Here is a 12,612-nt window from a genome sequence, read left to right as displayed (position 1 = left end):
CCTACCTCTGCCTCCCAAGTGCTAGGATTAAAGGCATGTGCCACCATGCCCGGCCTTAAAAAAAATGTATTTATTTTTTTATTTTTATTTACTAGAGAGTAAAGGTGGGGGAGAATGGGTATGTTTGGGCATCAAGCTACTGCAAACCAACTCCTGACATATGTGCCACCTTGGCTTACATGGAGAATTGAACCTGGGTCCTTTGGCTTTGCTGGCAAGCATCTTAATGGCTAAGCCATCTTTCCAGCCCTCTATCTCTCTTAAGTCAGCAGATATGTCTACTTAAAGTACCTGTCAGTGTGGAGAGACCTCATTTCAAATACTTTACAACCCCTTGGGGCTTAGAGCTGTTTGTGTGAACTAGACCAAGGTTGGTGCAGCCCACTGTTTTCAGACAAGGCATCTGGGGCCAAAGAACAGAGTTCCTGGCTTTACAAATGGTGAGATGGATAAAACCCCAGACCCCAGTGCTTTTAGCTTTCTGGGTAGGGGGTACTAGGAGGCAGATACTCCTCAAGCCCCTGACCGTGAGCCCAGGGCAGATTCATGTTGGCCCTTCTTTCTTCTTTATCCTGGGCTCGGCATGGCATCCTGACTCCCACCTGATCAGTAGGACTTCAGAAGCTTCTAACCCTGAGAATCCATGGAATTCAGTCAGTGTCTGTCCCTCCAGGCAAATATCAGAAGTATGATTTTCAGATGGCTCCCTGTGGTGTCTTGTGACTGGCAGCTGATCAAATGTATAATACAGTGTTTCAGTACAGAAGTTGGTCAGCCAGGATATTGGTGTAGCTAGGGAGCCCAGGGGTGGGGAACATAGTGAACTTTATGACTGTGGTGGGAAGCTAGTTGCCTCCTTTTCCTCTGTTCTTGGATGGGTCAGAAGTTGAGATATCCAAGTCTTGGATGTAGTAAGCATACAATGTATTTCATTGATTTATAAGAAATATAAGCTGGTCGTGGTGGCGCAAACCTTTAATCCTAGCACTCGGGAGGCAGAGGTAGGAGGATCACTGAAAGTTCAAGGCCACCCTGAGACTACAGAGTGAATTCTAGGTCAGCCTGAGCTAGAGTGAAACCCTACCTTGAGAAAAAAAAAACCCAAAACCAGAAATATAATACATATTTAATCCACTTGTGGTGGCTGGTGCCTATCATCTAGCATGTGGGAGGTAGAAACAGGAGGATTGGGAGTTGTAGGCCAACCTGTACTACATAGTCAGTTCAAGGTCAGCCTCAGCAACATAGTGAGACTGTCTCAGAAAACCAAGGGCTGGCAATGGATATCAGTGGTTAAGCCCTTGCTTAGCATATACAAGGTCCTGGGTTTGAACCCTGCAACATACACACACACACACACACACACACACACTCTCTCTCTCTCTCTCTCCCTCTCTCTCCCTCTCTCTCTCTCTCTCTCTCTCTCTCCCTCCCTCCCTCCCTCCCTCCCTCCCTCCCTCCCTCTCTCCCTCTCTCTCTCTCTCTCTTTCTCTCTAATTTTGTATTGTTTTTCAAACATTTACCCTATAGTAGGTATAATAAAATCTGGAGACTTTATATTGTCTATTACATACTTAAATGATAAATATTTTGTGGGCACAGAAATGTGAGTTAATTAGAAATACCTGAAAAGATTCCTAGAAGAGGGTCCATTTGAGATAGCTGCCGTGGGGATGGGACTCTCTGGGCAATCTGAGTGAAGCAAATGGGAGTATTGTCTTAGCCCATTTTGTGTCCCTTGCAATAGCATGCTACAGACTGTCATCTGTGATGGACCAAAGTTTATTTTTTTCATGGTTTCAGTATCACCCCACTATAGAACGTAGAAAGTCCAGTGCGGGTGGCAAACTCCTCCTCCTCTAAAGAACCCATTCACCCTCACCACAAGGCACCTGCTCTCTCACTAAGGATGTAAATCTATCCATGAAGGCAGAGCCACCAGGACCTAAACACTTCTTAAGGTCCCATCTCTGAACAGATCCACTCAAGTTGTTCCAGCACCAACTTAAAAGTCCAGAGTCTTGGGCTGGAGAGATGGCTTAGCAGTTAAGTGCTTGCCTGTGGACCCTGGTTCAGGACCCACGTTAGCCAGATGCACAAGGGGGTGAACGTGTCTGGAGTTCGTTTGCAGTGGCTGGAAGCCCTGGTGCACCCATTCTCAATCTCTCTTTCTCTGTCACTCTCAAATAAATAAATAAAAATGAATAAAACTATTTATTAAAAAAAAAAAAAAGTCCAGAGTCTCTGAATCAGACCTGGGTGAAACTGAATGCAAGATCCACCCCAAGGCAGATTCAGTTTTGGTCATTAGTCTGTGACATCCCACAAGCTATTTACTTCCTACATATAGTGGTGGTGCAGACATAGCATAGACTTTTCACCCCCAAAGGAAAAATAGGTAAAAGTGAGTTTATCTGGTCCTAAGTAGGTCTACAGCCTTACAGGGGAAACTACTAAGTTTTAAAGTTCCAGAATAATGTTCATTGACTCCTTGTCCTGCTTCTAGACACTTGAGTAGGGGAGTTAGACATTAGGGCCTTGACCCTGGCTTTTCTTGGTTACCTGTAACTTTTAGGCTGTTGCATCCTGGTGGGCCTGTACTTCTGGGGTCTTTGGATGACCTTACCCCACTCCCATGGCTTCATTAGGCCTACTGGGACAATGCTGTAGTTCTGCTGGGGATTTTCCATGTTGGTTCTATCTGGGCCCCAGGTTGCTGTGTCATCTAGTCTCCACAGCTCACACATGCTGTTTTTTCAGAGTTGGCACCATGTGAACACTGCCAGTGCATACCTCTTGCTTCTGTTCAAGGGGAAGGTCAAGGTGCCTGGAGAGAGTGGCTGGGGGTAGGAGAAGTATGCTTGGGATTGCAGGGAATAGAGTGGAATGGAGGCATATAGCAGCCTTGGGTAGCAAGCTCCAAAGTTTGGGGGTGCCCTAGACCTCTTCTTTGATTTATTTCCTTTTCTCAAGCTTGGCATTCTGGGCATATAAGGGAGGGACAGCACCAGCAATCTCCAAGGGGCCATTAAGCTCATTCTGCCATTGTCCTCATGAAATCTCAGGCTTCAGTCTGTCCACTCTAATCTTATCAAATGGTTGCTTGGCCACACCTATGTTTTCCTCCTGAAAATGCTTTTATTCTTTACCACAGGTGGTCTGACAATCCTTCAAATGCCCACATTCTGTTTCCCTTCTAATTATGGATTCCACTTTAAAATTATGTCTTTCTTCTCACAGTAAACAGTTAAAAGAAGCCACAGGGCAGCCTGAATACTTTTGTGGATGAGGGTTTTTTTTTTCTGCCACATATTCCAGCTCATCCTTTAATTTTTGCCAAATAAAGTTTTACGGCACAGACAGTGCTGCCACGTTGTTAGTGACTTTGTAACTAGGATAGCTTTTACTTATTCCTAACACCTGTGATGACATAACTCAAGTAATCTCTAAGAAATCCTAGATTCTTCCTACAGCTTTGAGCCCTCCCCAGAACCTTAGCTCCTCTTAAAGTAGTGTAGACTTCTTTAGCCTGCACCTCCAAATTCTTCTGGTCTCTACCCACTCTCCTTTTTCAAAGCTGCTCCCCTATTTACAGGTGTTTGTCATAGCGACAGCTCTGTGTCACTCTCTGAACCTGTTTTTTGCTGCTGCAACCAAATTCAATAGACTGGATCACTTTGAACTTTTTACCAACATTTTTTACATGTATACATAATGTATTTTGATTTTAATCCCCTCCAAAACTTTTTATGTCCCCTCTGTTAACCCCTTCTTCTTTCCAACTATAGACTGGATAATGTGTAATGAACAGAAGTTCATTGGTCTCATAGTTCATTTTTATAAACTTTTATATATTTGAATGTGTGCTTGGGTATGCCAGGGCCTCTTGCCTCTGTGCAAACAAACACCAGACTCCTGAGCCATTTCTGCTTCTGGCTGAAGTGGGCAGCTTAGAAATTGAATCCAGGGTGGCATGATTTGAAAACAGTTGACTGTAACTGCTGTGGCTTATACTTCTAAAGGCTGTAAAGTCCAAGAACCAGGGGATATACCTAAAAAGGATCTTCTTGAAGCTGTTTCATCTTTGGACAGAAGGTAGAGAAGGTTGTGTCAAAGAGTGGGGGGATGGGACAGCGAAAGGAAAAGAGGCTGAACTTGGCCCTATTTTTAAAGTATTTTTTTTTCATTTATTAGAGAGAGAGAAATAGGCAGAAAGAGAGAGAATGAGAATGGGCATACTGGGGCCTCCAGCTGCTACAAATGAACTCCAGATGCATGTGTCACCTTGTGCATCTGGCTTAGAGGGTCCTGGGGAGTCAAACCTGGGTCCTTTGGCTTTGCTGGCAAGCGCTTTAAATGCTAAGCCATCTCTCCAGTCGCTGAACTTGACCTTTTTTAAAAAGTGGGTTTTTTTTTTTTTAACTTTAGAGAGAGAGGGAGAGAGAGACAAAGAAAGAGAAAGAGAGAGAGAAAGAGGGAAATTAAATTGGCGCACCAGGGCCTTAGCCACTGAAATCAAACTCCAGACGTTTGCACCACCTAGTGGGCATGTGTGACCTTGCACTTGCCTCTCCTTTGTGCATCTGGCTTATGTGGGATCTGGAGAAAGATTGAACATGGGTCTTTAGGCTTCACAGGCAAGTGCCTTAACTGGTACTCCATCTCACCAGCCCTGAACTTGGCCTTTATTTTAAAATTCAACTAAGTTTAATTAATTAATTAATTAATTTGAGATAGAGAGAGGGAGAGAAAGAGGGAAAGAGAAAGAATGGGTGCACCAGGGCCTCTAGTCACTGAAAATGAGCTCCAGATGCATGAGCCACCTTGTGCACCTGGCTTATGTGGGACCTGGAAGATTGAACTTCAGTCCTTAGGCTTCACAGGCAAGTGCCTTAACCACTAAGCCATCTCTCCAGCCCAGCTTGACATTTTATAAGGAACCCATTCCAGCAGTAATGAACCATTCGTTCTGACAAATAGTCCATCCATGAAGACACTGACCTCATGACCTAAACATTTTTTTTAGTGCTGAGAATTGAAATCCAGGTCCTTGCACATGCTAGGCAAGTGTTGTACCACTAAGCTACATCCCAAGCCCTGTGGGTATGGCTCAGGAGGAGGGTGCGTTCTGAAGTGCTTCAAATGTGACCATTAAATGGGTCTGAGTTTTTATTATTATTATTATTATTATTATTATTATTATTATTATAGAAAGAGGCAGAGAGAGAGAGAAAGAAAGAAGGAGGGAGAGAATTGTCAAGCCAGGCCTTCTAGCCAGTAAAAACAAACTTCAGATGCATGTGCTTCGTGCATCTGGCTTATATGGATACTAGGGAATCAAACCTGAGTCCTTAGGCTTCACAGGCAAGGGCCTTAACTGCTAAATTATGTCTTCAGGCCTGAGTCTGAATTTTATAAAGCTTGACATCTTAGTGCCAGCACTATAGTGGGCATGTGGTTAGGAGCTCAGCTAGTGTTTGGTAGAAAGAATATTTGGAGCTTGAATCCACACTGTTTAGTCCCTGGCTGGGGAAGGGTTGAAGGAGAAGGAAGTGTTGGGAGGTTTGAGTTCACTTGGAATAATACATTGTGAAAAATTTAACATCATTAAGGCAGGCAATTAGCAGTAGTGGGATGAGATCTGAGAGAAAAATAGGCCTCAAGTCATCATCAAATGAGTAGTGGTTAAACTTCTGAAAACGAATGAACTTACCTGTGAGAACTTGGGAGAGGTTATGGGACAGACCTTTTACAGCATGAGCAATGGGAATGGAGCCAGGGAGAACTAGCATGTGGGATGGGGGATAGAAAGGAAACTAGGAGAGGCTCTTCACCCAGAAGTCAAGTAGATATGGCCAGTGTGTCCAAGGCCTAGGAGTACCAGGATGGAAAATAGAATGTTCTTGGGTGTGGTGATTAGGAGGCCGCAGACAGCTTCCACAAGAGCAATTTCAGTTTGATTCAAAGGAGTATTGAGGGTGGGCTGGGAAGTGAGTAAAAACATAGAGGTTTGACCTGTGGAGGAAGAGTCAGGGATAGACTGATGTGAGCCTGTGGCAGACACACTGGCGTTTGCTTTATAGCAAGGAAGGGAGAGTATTTATCAGAGATGGGGCGAGGAAGAGGTGGGAGCTGCCTAGCAAAGGGGGAGGGGCCTTCACTGGAACTGATTCTGGGAAGGCTGGTGGGTTGGGGTCCTTTGTCCAGGTGGAGGGATTTGGAACAAGTGGTAGGTGACTATAAAGGTGTCAGGTATAGACAGCTCAGGAGTTTTTCTTGTAGAATTGAGAACCAGCTGGACATAGGGCTCAGTAATAGAGCACTTGCTGGGTTTAGTCCCTAGTACCCTGGGTTCAGTCCCCAATGCCAGAAACACACACACACACACACACACACAGAAAAACCTGAGGGACAGTGACATTCAAGGACTGAACATCACCAACCATCAGCAAGCCTTGGGCTTCTGTTTCCACCTTCCTCGATTGCTTTCTCATTGTGCTCCTCTCTTGGCGAGTGGACACTAGGTCTTGTTTCTTTCCCCTGTGCTCCCAGTTTTGCCCTTGCGGGAGTTCCCTGCATGGGCTTACAGCTTACTTTAAGCCAGGGACAGCTTGGTTCTTGGCACCAAGAAAGAAGATAGCCTTGCTGCCCTGGGTCAGCTTTGCATGGCAGATTGGGTGAGGGGTTCGCTGAGCAGCTGATCCTAGGGAAAGGCTGCTGAGCCTTGGGCCTGGTTGGATCCACTTCAAGATTTCTTTCAGCTGGTGGTACAGGCTTATAGCAGCCAGCCTAAAAATCCCTGTGCTCCAGGAATGCCTAGGGACACAGTAATCCTTTAGGCCTGGTCTAGCAAGGTAAAATATCAGGCTCATTAAGTGGATTGGACATCTTGAAGCAAGCCCTAAGACTTGCCAGTCTGCTTAGAGTGGAAGCAGTACAGACCTGTACTAGGAAGGAGGTGAAAGAAGGGGTAGTTGATGCTTTGAGTCTGATCCAGGCTTCTCACTTAACTGCCAGAGTCTCTTCCCTCAAGGTCAAGGCCAGAGAAAGGCTGAGTATCTGTCAGTTACTGTGGAACATGCTCTCTGTGGTAATTTCCATCTTGGCAGTAGGCTAGAATCAACAGAGGAGGTAGGGCATTTGTTTTGTTTTAATTATTCATTTATCTACTTGCAAGCAACGAGATAGAAGAGAGACAGATAGACTGTGTGTGCCAGTGCCTCCAGCTGCTGCAAACGAACTCCAGATGCATACTTTGTGCATCTGGCTTTACATGGGTACTGGGAAATTGAACCTGGGTCATTAGGCTTTGTGGGCAAGTGCCTTAACCACTAAGCTATCTCTCCAGGCCATGGTTTGGTTTTTTATCTTGAGAGGCAGGCCTAGACATCAAGTGTTTTAAACCCCTCAGGTCATACCTTGTATAGCCAGCATTGTGATCTGCTGATATAAAGGGTGTGAGGGAGGGACTTCTCTTTAGGAGAGAAGACCAGGAGAAAAGAGGGTGAAGTTGATAAAGGATCTTTGCACAGAACTTTGCAACTTTAAGTGTGATCATAGCAAAGCTGCAGGGAGCTGTGCACCCCCAAATCAAAATGGGCTCATCAAAGGCAATGAAATCTGTTAAAGTCATCCATTGTGGCCTCCACCAAAGCTGCACATTGGAATCACCTGCAGTGCCTAAGTCAATTCCAGGGCTGGGCTAGACCAGTTTACTGGAATTTCGCTATAAGGGACCCAGAATAGATGCACATTATAAACTTTTTAAAGTACTCCAGGTGATCGTCCTTTTCAGCCAGACCATCCTCCCTGATGATTGTATCTCAAACATGACTGGAATCCTGTGTAACTCCAAATGCTGATTTTGTGGGTCTCCATGTGGCCTTAGATTCTGCTTTTCTAAGAAGGGCCTCTGTGGTAGCCATGTTGCTGAGCTGATAAATATATATTTTCAGGGCTGGAAAGACGGCTTAGTGGTTAAGGTTCTTGCCTCTGAAGCCTAAGGACCTGCATTTTCACATACAGATTGAGTGACTATTATGACAGACCAGGAAAGGGAGGGCGGTGCTAGTGTAGCCTCTCGTGAGGACAGATCTAAAGTCCTTGATTATTTCTTGGTGTCAGAGTCACAGCATCTGGAGGAAGTGTGGTCTCTGTCACTTATTATAAATCTATGATCTTGAACACTGTCCCATTATTCTGTTATGGCTCTGCTTCCCAACATCCCTTTCTGAGTCAAGGAAATGTGACCAGGACACACCAAACTTCCTCATTCCTCAGTTAGTAGCCATCCACAGAGGCACATGATGGCGCATGTGCCTGGAGTTCATTTGCAATGGCTGGAAGCCCTATAGTGTCCATTCTCCCCCCCCCCCCCCCACACACAAGTAAATGATAAAAAGAAAAGAAAAGAATAGAAAAAATATTTTGAGCTGCAGGAATCTATTAGATTGACTTCCTTGTTTGACAGCTGAGAAACAGATATGCTTTTTCGTGGTACCCTAACATAGCTCATTTAATGATGTTTATTAATTTTTGAGACAGGATTTTACTATGTACCCCATGGTTGATAGCTATGAAGGAGAGGGAAAGGGCCATGTGGAGAGTGACCTAGAGTTTGCTGTGGGACTTGTGATTATAAATCTCACCTTTCAACTGAGTATAGTGACACACACCGGTGATCCCAGCACTCAGAAGCACAGCAGGATCTCAGGTTCAAGGTGAGCCTGCACTACTGTATAGTGAGTTCTGGGTTAACCTGGGCTACAGAACAAGTCCATCTCTTTCTGTTTCTTTCTCTCCCCTCCTCCACCTACCCCCTTTTCTTCTACTTTTTTGTTTGTTTATCTGTTTTGAGGGAGGGTCTCACTCTGGTCCAGGCTGACCTGGAATTTACTATGCAGTCTCAGGATGACCTTGAACTCATAGTGATCCTCCTACCTCTGCCTTCCAAATGCTGGGATTAAAGGCTTGTGTCACCACACCTGGCCTCCCTCCCTCTTTACCCCTCTCTTCACAAAACCTCCTGGGGTTTATGGATGGCTACTAACTGAGGAATGAGGAAGTTTGGTGTGTCCTGGTCTCATTTCCTTGACTCAGAATGGGGTACTGGGAAGCAGAACCATGACAGAATAATGGAACACAGGACAGTGTTCAAGATCATAGATTTATAATTAGTGACAGAGACTGCACTTCCTCCTGATGCTGTGACCCTGACACCAAGAAATAGTTAAGGACTTTAGATTTGTTCTCACGAGAGCCTATACTAGTACCACCCTCCATTTCCTGGTCTGTCATCATAGTCACTCAATCTATATGTGAAAATGTAGGTCCTAGGCTGTAATGGAGCCAACCAAGGTCAGCGTTGGCGCAGAGTCCTGAAATGCATGTAGTTTAGTGATTTCTCTGGTCCTGCCACTTGAGAATCAGTGGAGGATGGGAAGCTCATGGGCCGGAAAAAGATGGTGCTTGTCACCTGTGCATCTTCCTGTGGTGTTAGAAGCCACAGGAATTTCTTACTTGCCAGCATGGTCTTAGGGCTGTTGGTGCGTGCAGAAGTTCACTTAGGTCTTACCTTGCTGGCCTCGGACATGAGAGGTGACTTGACTCTTCCTTGATGAGCTATACCGTTGGGGATCCCTGCATGTGGTGGTTTGAAGGTAAATGCCCCCTATAGCTGCATGTGCTTGACCACTTAGTCCTCAGTGGGTAACGCTGGTTAGGAAGGCTGTGGATCCTTGCGGGAAGTGTGTCACTAGGGGTGCCCAGGAGAGCTATAGGCCGGTCCTGCTTGCCACATTCAGCCCACTTGCTCTGGCTGCTTCTCCCCTGTTCATGCCAAGTTGTAATGCCTGGCTGCTTGCTCCTGCCAGGCTTTCCCTGTCGTGATGGAATGTCTACTTGAGACCATGGTCCAGAAGTGGACCATTTCCTTCTATAAGTGGCTTCTGGTTGGGTGTTTTGTCCTTGCAACAAGAAAGTAACTGCTACCCATGCACCTTGGGTGGTGAAACCTGGGCACTGTTTCCTTGGAGTCAGAGTTATAATGGCAGAGGTGGCTTTGTGGGGGCTCTCATAGTCCCACCCTTACCTCAGATATCTGACCAAGCACACCTGCCTTGATATTTGCTGAGAGTGGAACAATATTCTTAGGCTAAGGGAAGCCTTGGATGGTAGGTAGGTAGATAAGCTTCAATTGAGTAAAATATGAGTCAAGCCCTGGCACAGTTGGCTTAACCTTCAAGTCAAAAATACGTGGCTTAAAACATACCCACCAAGGGCTGGAGAGATGGCTTAGTACTTAAGATACTTGCCTGCAAAGACTAAAGACCCATGTTGATGCCCCAGTACCCATGTAAGCCAGATGGACAAGGTGGCGCATGCATCTGGAATTCTTTTGCAGTAGCTGGAGGCCCTGGCATGCCCACTCTCTCTCTACCTGCCTCTCCCCCAATGAATACATAAATTAAAAAAAAAACCCATACACACCAAGACTCAGGAAATTTTGTGGAAGAGGGGGCAGAAGGACTGTAAGAGCCACAGGGTGGGAGGGAATATCAGAGTCATTACCTTCTCCCACAATGACTGACTGCTGCTCTCACAACTCATTCCCCACAACCTCATGGTGAATGCCAGCAATCCCACTGAGGAGGCCCTCAGTGGAGTGGGAGCAGGGAGGAGGGGAACGGTACCAACCCTTGATGTATCTATACAAAGTTTCTACTTAAAAAAAAAAAAGGTGTGGCAGTACCTTCCCCCAGCCCAAACTGACTCTTCCTAAGTTAAATGTGGGAGGAGAGGGAGGCTATTATTAGCAAATATGGCATGGGGCTGAATCTTTAAGGGCTGGGGCCTTAGTTTCCCTTCCTGTGACTGGATTTCACCAAGGTCTTTCACACTGCCCTTTGAGGGCTTAGGTGAGGTGATGGGTGAGGAAAAGCCTCCCTGAGGCTGGCTGCCCAGGGAGGGGCTTTGTGCTTGCACTTCCTGGAGGAGAGAAGGGGCAAGCGTGGGGTATGTCCTGCTCTTGTGTCCGTGCAGGTGCTCAGGTAGAGCCAACCAGTTAGACTTCTACCTTCTAGGTGGCCCGAGGCAGCCGGGATGACACTTCTCCCCAAGAACCTTGCCACCTGCTGAGAAACATGATCAGCAAGTCCCGTGAGTGTTGCTTGGGGTCTCCCCTACACCAGAGGATCAGCCTCCAGCAGCTGTCCTCCGCAGCATCCTGAGATCCCTGGAGGGGTGGAGGGTCACACTGGGAGCCATGTCCTCTCTACATCCTACAGGACAGTAGAAGCACTTGGGTCCCATGCCTGGGTGAGGGTCAGGGACTGGGTCTGCTGCTCTGGGGTGGAGGGGCCTGGGATGGGCAGGGCAGGATGTAGCCTGGGGCTGTACCTGCCTGTCTCTGCCTCCAGCTCCTCTGTGCATGTGCCCTGCAGGCTGGAAGCTTCTGGCCATGTTGGCTCTGGTCCTGGTCGTCATGGTGTGGTATTCCATCTCCCGAGAAGATAGGTACATTGAGCTGTGAGTACACCCTCTGTGTCCTTCCATTGATTCTGCCCAGAGATGAGGTGGTTCAGGGGCAAGGGACCTATAGGACAAAGGGATTTTCAAGAACCCTGTCTGACCTGTCCTTCTCAGCTGCTAGCTTAGAGCCCTTCCATGAGGGTAGCTGTGAGGGTTAGGGTGGGCATCCACATGACTCTGCTGGTCCCCCACAGAGGAAGTGCAAGGAAAGAAAAGCTGAGACCTCGGTGATTTGGGGTCCAAGTGGAACTTGAGTTGAGAAGGTTCCACTCTGCAGGTCCTTCTCCATTACCTGGGACGCTGGTGCATCGTGGGGATGGAAGAGGCTGCCAGAGATGCTGGATTGGGGCCTTAGGTGTGACTGGGTCTCGTTTCGCTTCTCTTTTTCTCCCCAGTTTTTATTTTCCCATCCCAGAGAAGAAAGAGCCATGCTTCCAGGGCGAAGCAGAGAGGAAGGCCTCTAAGATCTTTGGCAAGTAAGCACCTGAGGATGGGAAGGGCCATGGCATGGGATTCAGGAGCCTCAGTGCTAGGTGATGGGAGGAGGGTTCCAGTCATGGCAGTGGGGTAGGTGACACCAGGAGAGAAGAAAAGGCCATGTAATAATAGTCAGAGTCCCAACCTTGCTGTGGCATCTAGACTAATCTCTCTCTTGTCCCCACCCTGTGTAGCCATTCCAGAGATCAGCCCATCTTCCTACAGCTTAAGGATTATTTCTGGGTCAAGACACCATCTGCCTACGAGTTGCCCTATGGGACAAAAGGGAGTGGTAAGTCCATGTCCAGCTCAATGGTATAGCAGCGTGTTTGGACCATACTGCTGCTTGTTGCTATCTACTAGCCCCAGGCCCAGGTTTTACCCAGACCCAAGTACCAGGGTGGAAGAAGAAAAAGGCTTTGGGAAGTGGCTCAGGGCAGCAGCCTTCAGAATGCTGATGACCATAGTCTTGGTTCCTTGCATTTGCTGTTTCTATAGAGGATCTTCTCGTCCGGGTACTAGCCATCACCAGCTACTCCATTCCTGAGAGCATCCAGAGGTAAGGAGACACTCCTTCCAATCCATTTTGGGTATCTTCTCCTGTCC

The 12,612-nt window shown here is 46.8% G+C and overlaps 1 protein-coding gene across 6 annotated transcripts in view; it reads left to right on the top strand.

Annotated features, from left to right (window-relative positions):
* Positions 1–12,612, top strand: part of St3gal4 (ST3 beta-galactoside alpha-2,3-sialyltransferase 4) — a 55,085-nt gene that overhangs the window by 32,667 nt on the left and 9,806 nt on the right. For 2 of the 6 annotated variants that reach the window (XM_045146304.1, XM_045146306.1), the window contains 5 exons: positions 11,082–11,157; positions 11,418–11,526; positions 11,925–12,005; positions 12,201–12,298; positions 12,505–12,565. In XM_045146304.1, the coding sequence (XP_045002239.1) occupies positions 11,142–11,157; positions 11,418–11,526; positions 11,925–12,005; positions 12,201–12,298; positions 12,505–12,565 (365 nt within the window). In that variant the 5' untranslated portion in view covers positions 11,082–11,141. Of the gene's footprint in view, positions 1–11,040; positions 11,158–11,417; positions 11,527–11,924; positions 12,006–12,200; positions 12,299–12,504; positions 12,566–12,612 lie in introns of all 6 variants that reach the window. The other 4 variants (XM_045146307.1, XM_004665471.2, XM_045146305.1 and 1 more) reach the window with 3 other exon arrangements.

This window comes from Jaculus jaculus, chromosome 3 (genome assembly GCF_020740685.1).
Source record: "Jaculus jaculus isolate mJacJac1 chromosome 3, mJacJac1.mat.Y.cur, whole genome shotgun sequence".
Lineage (NCBI taxonomy): Eukaryota > Metazoa > Chordata > Mammalia > Rodentia > Dipodidae > Jaculus > Jaculus jaculus.
This window is presented reverse-complemented; position numbering and strand designations above follow the sequence as displayed.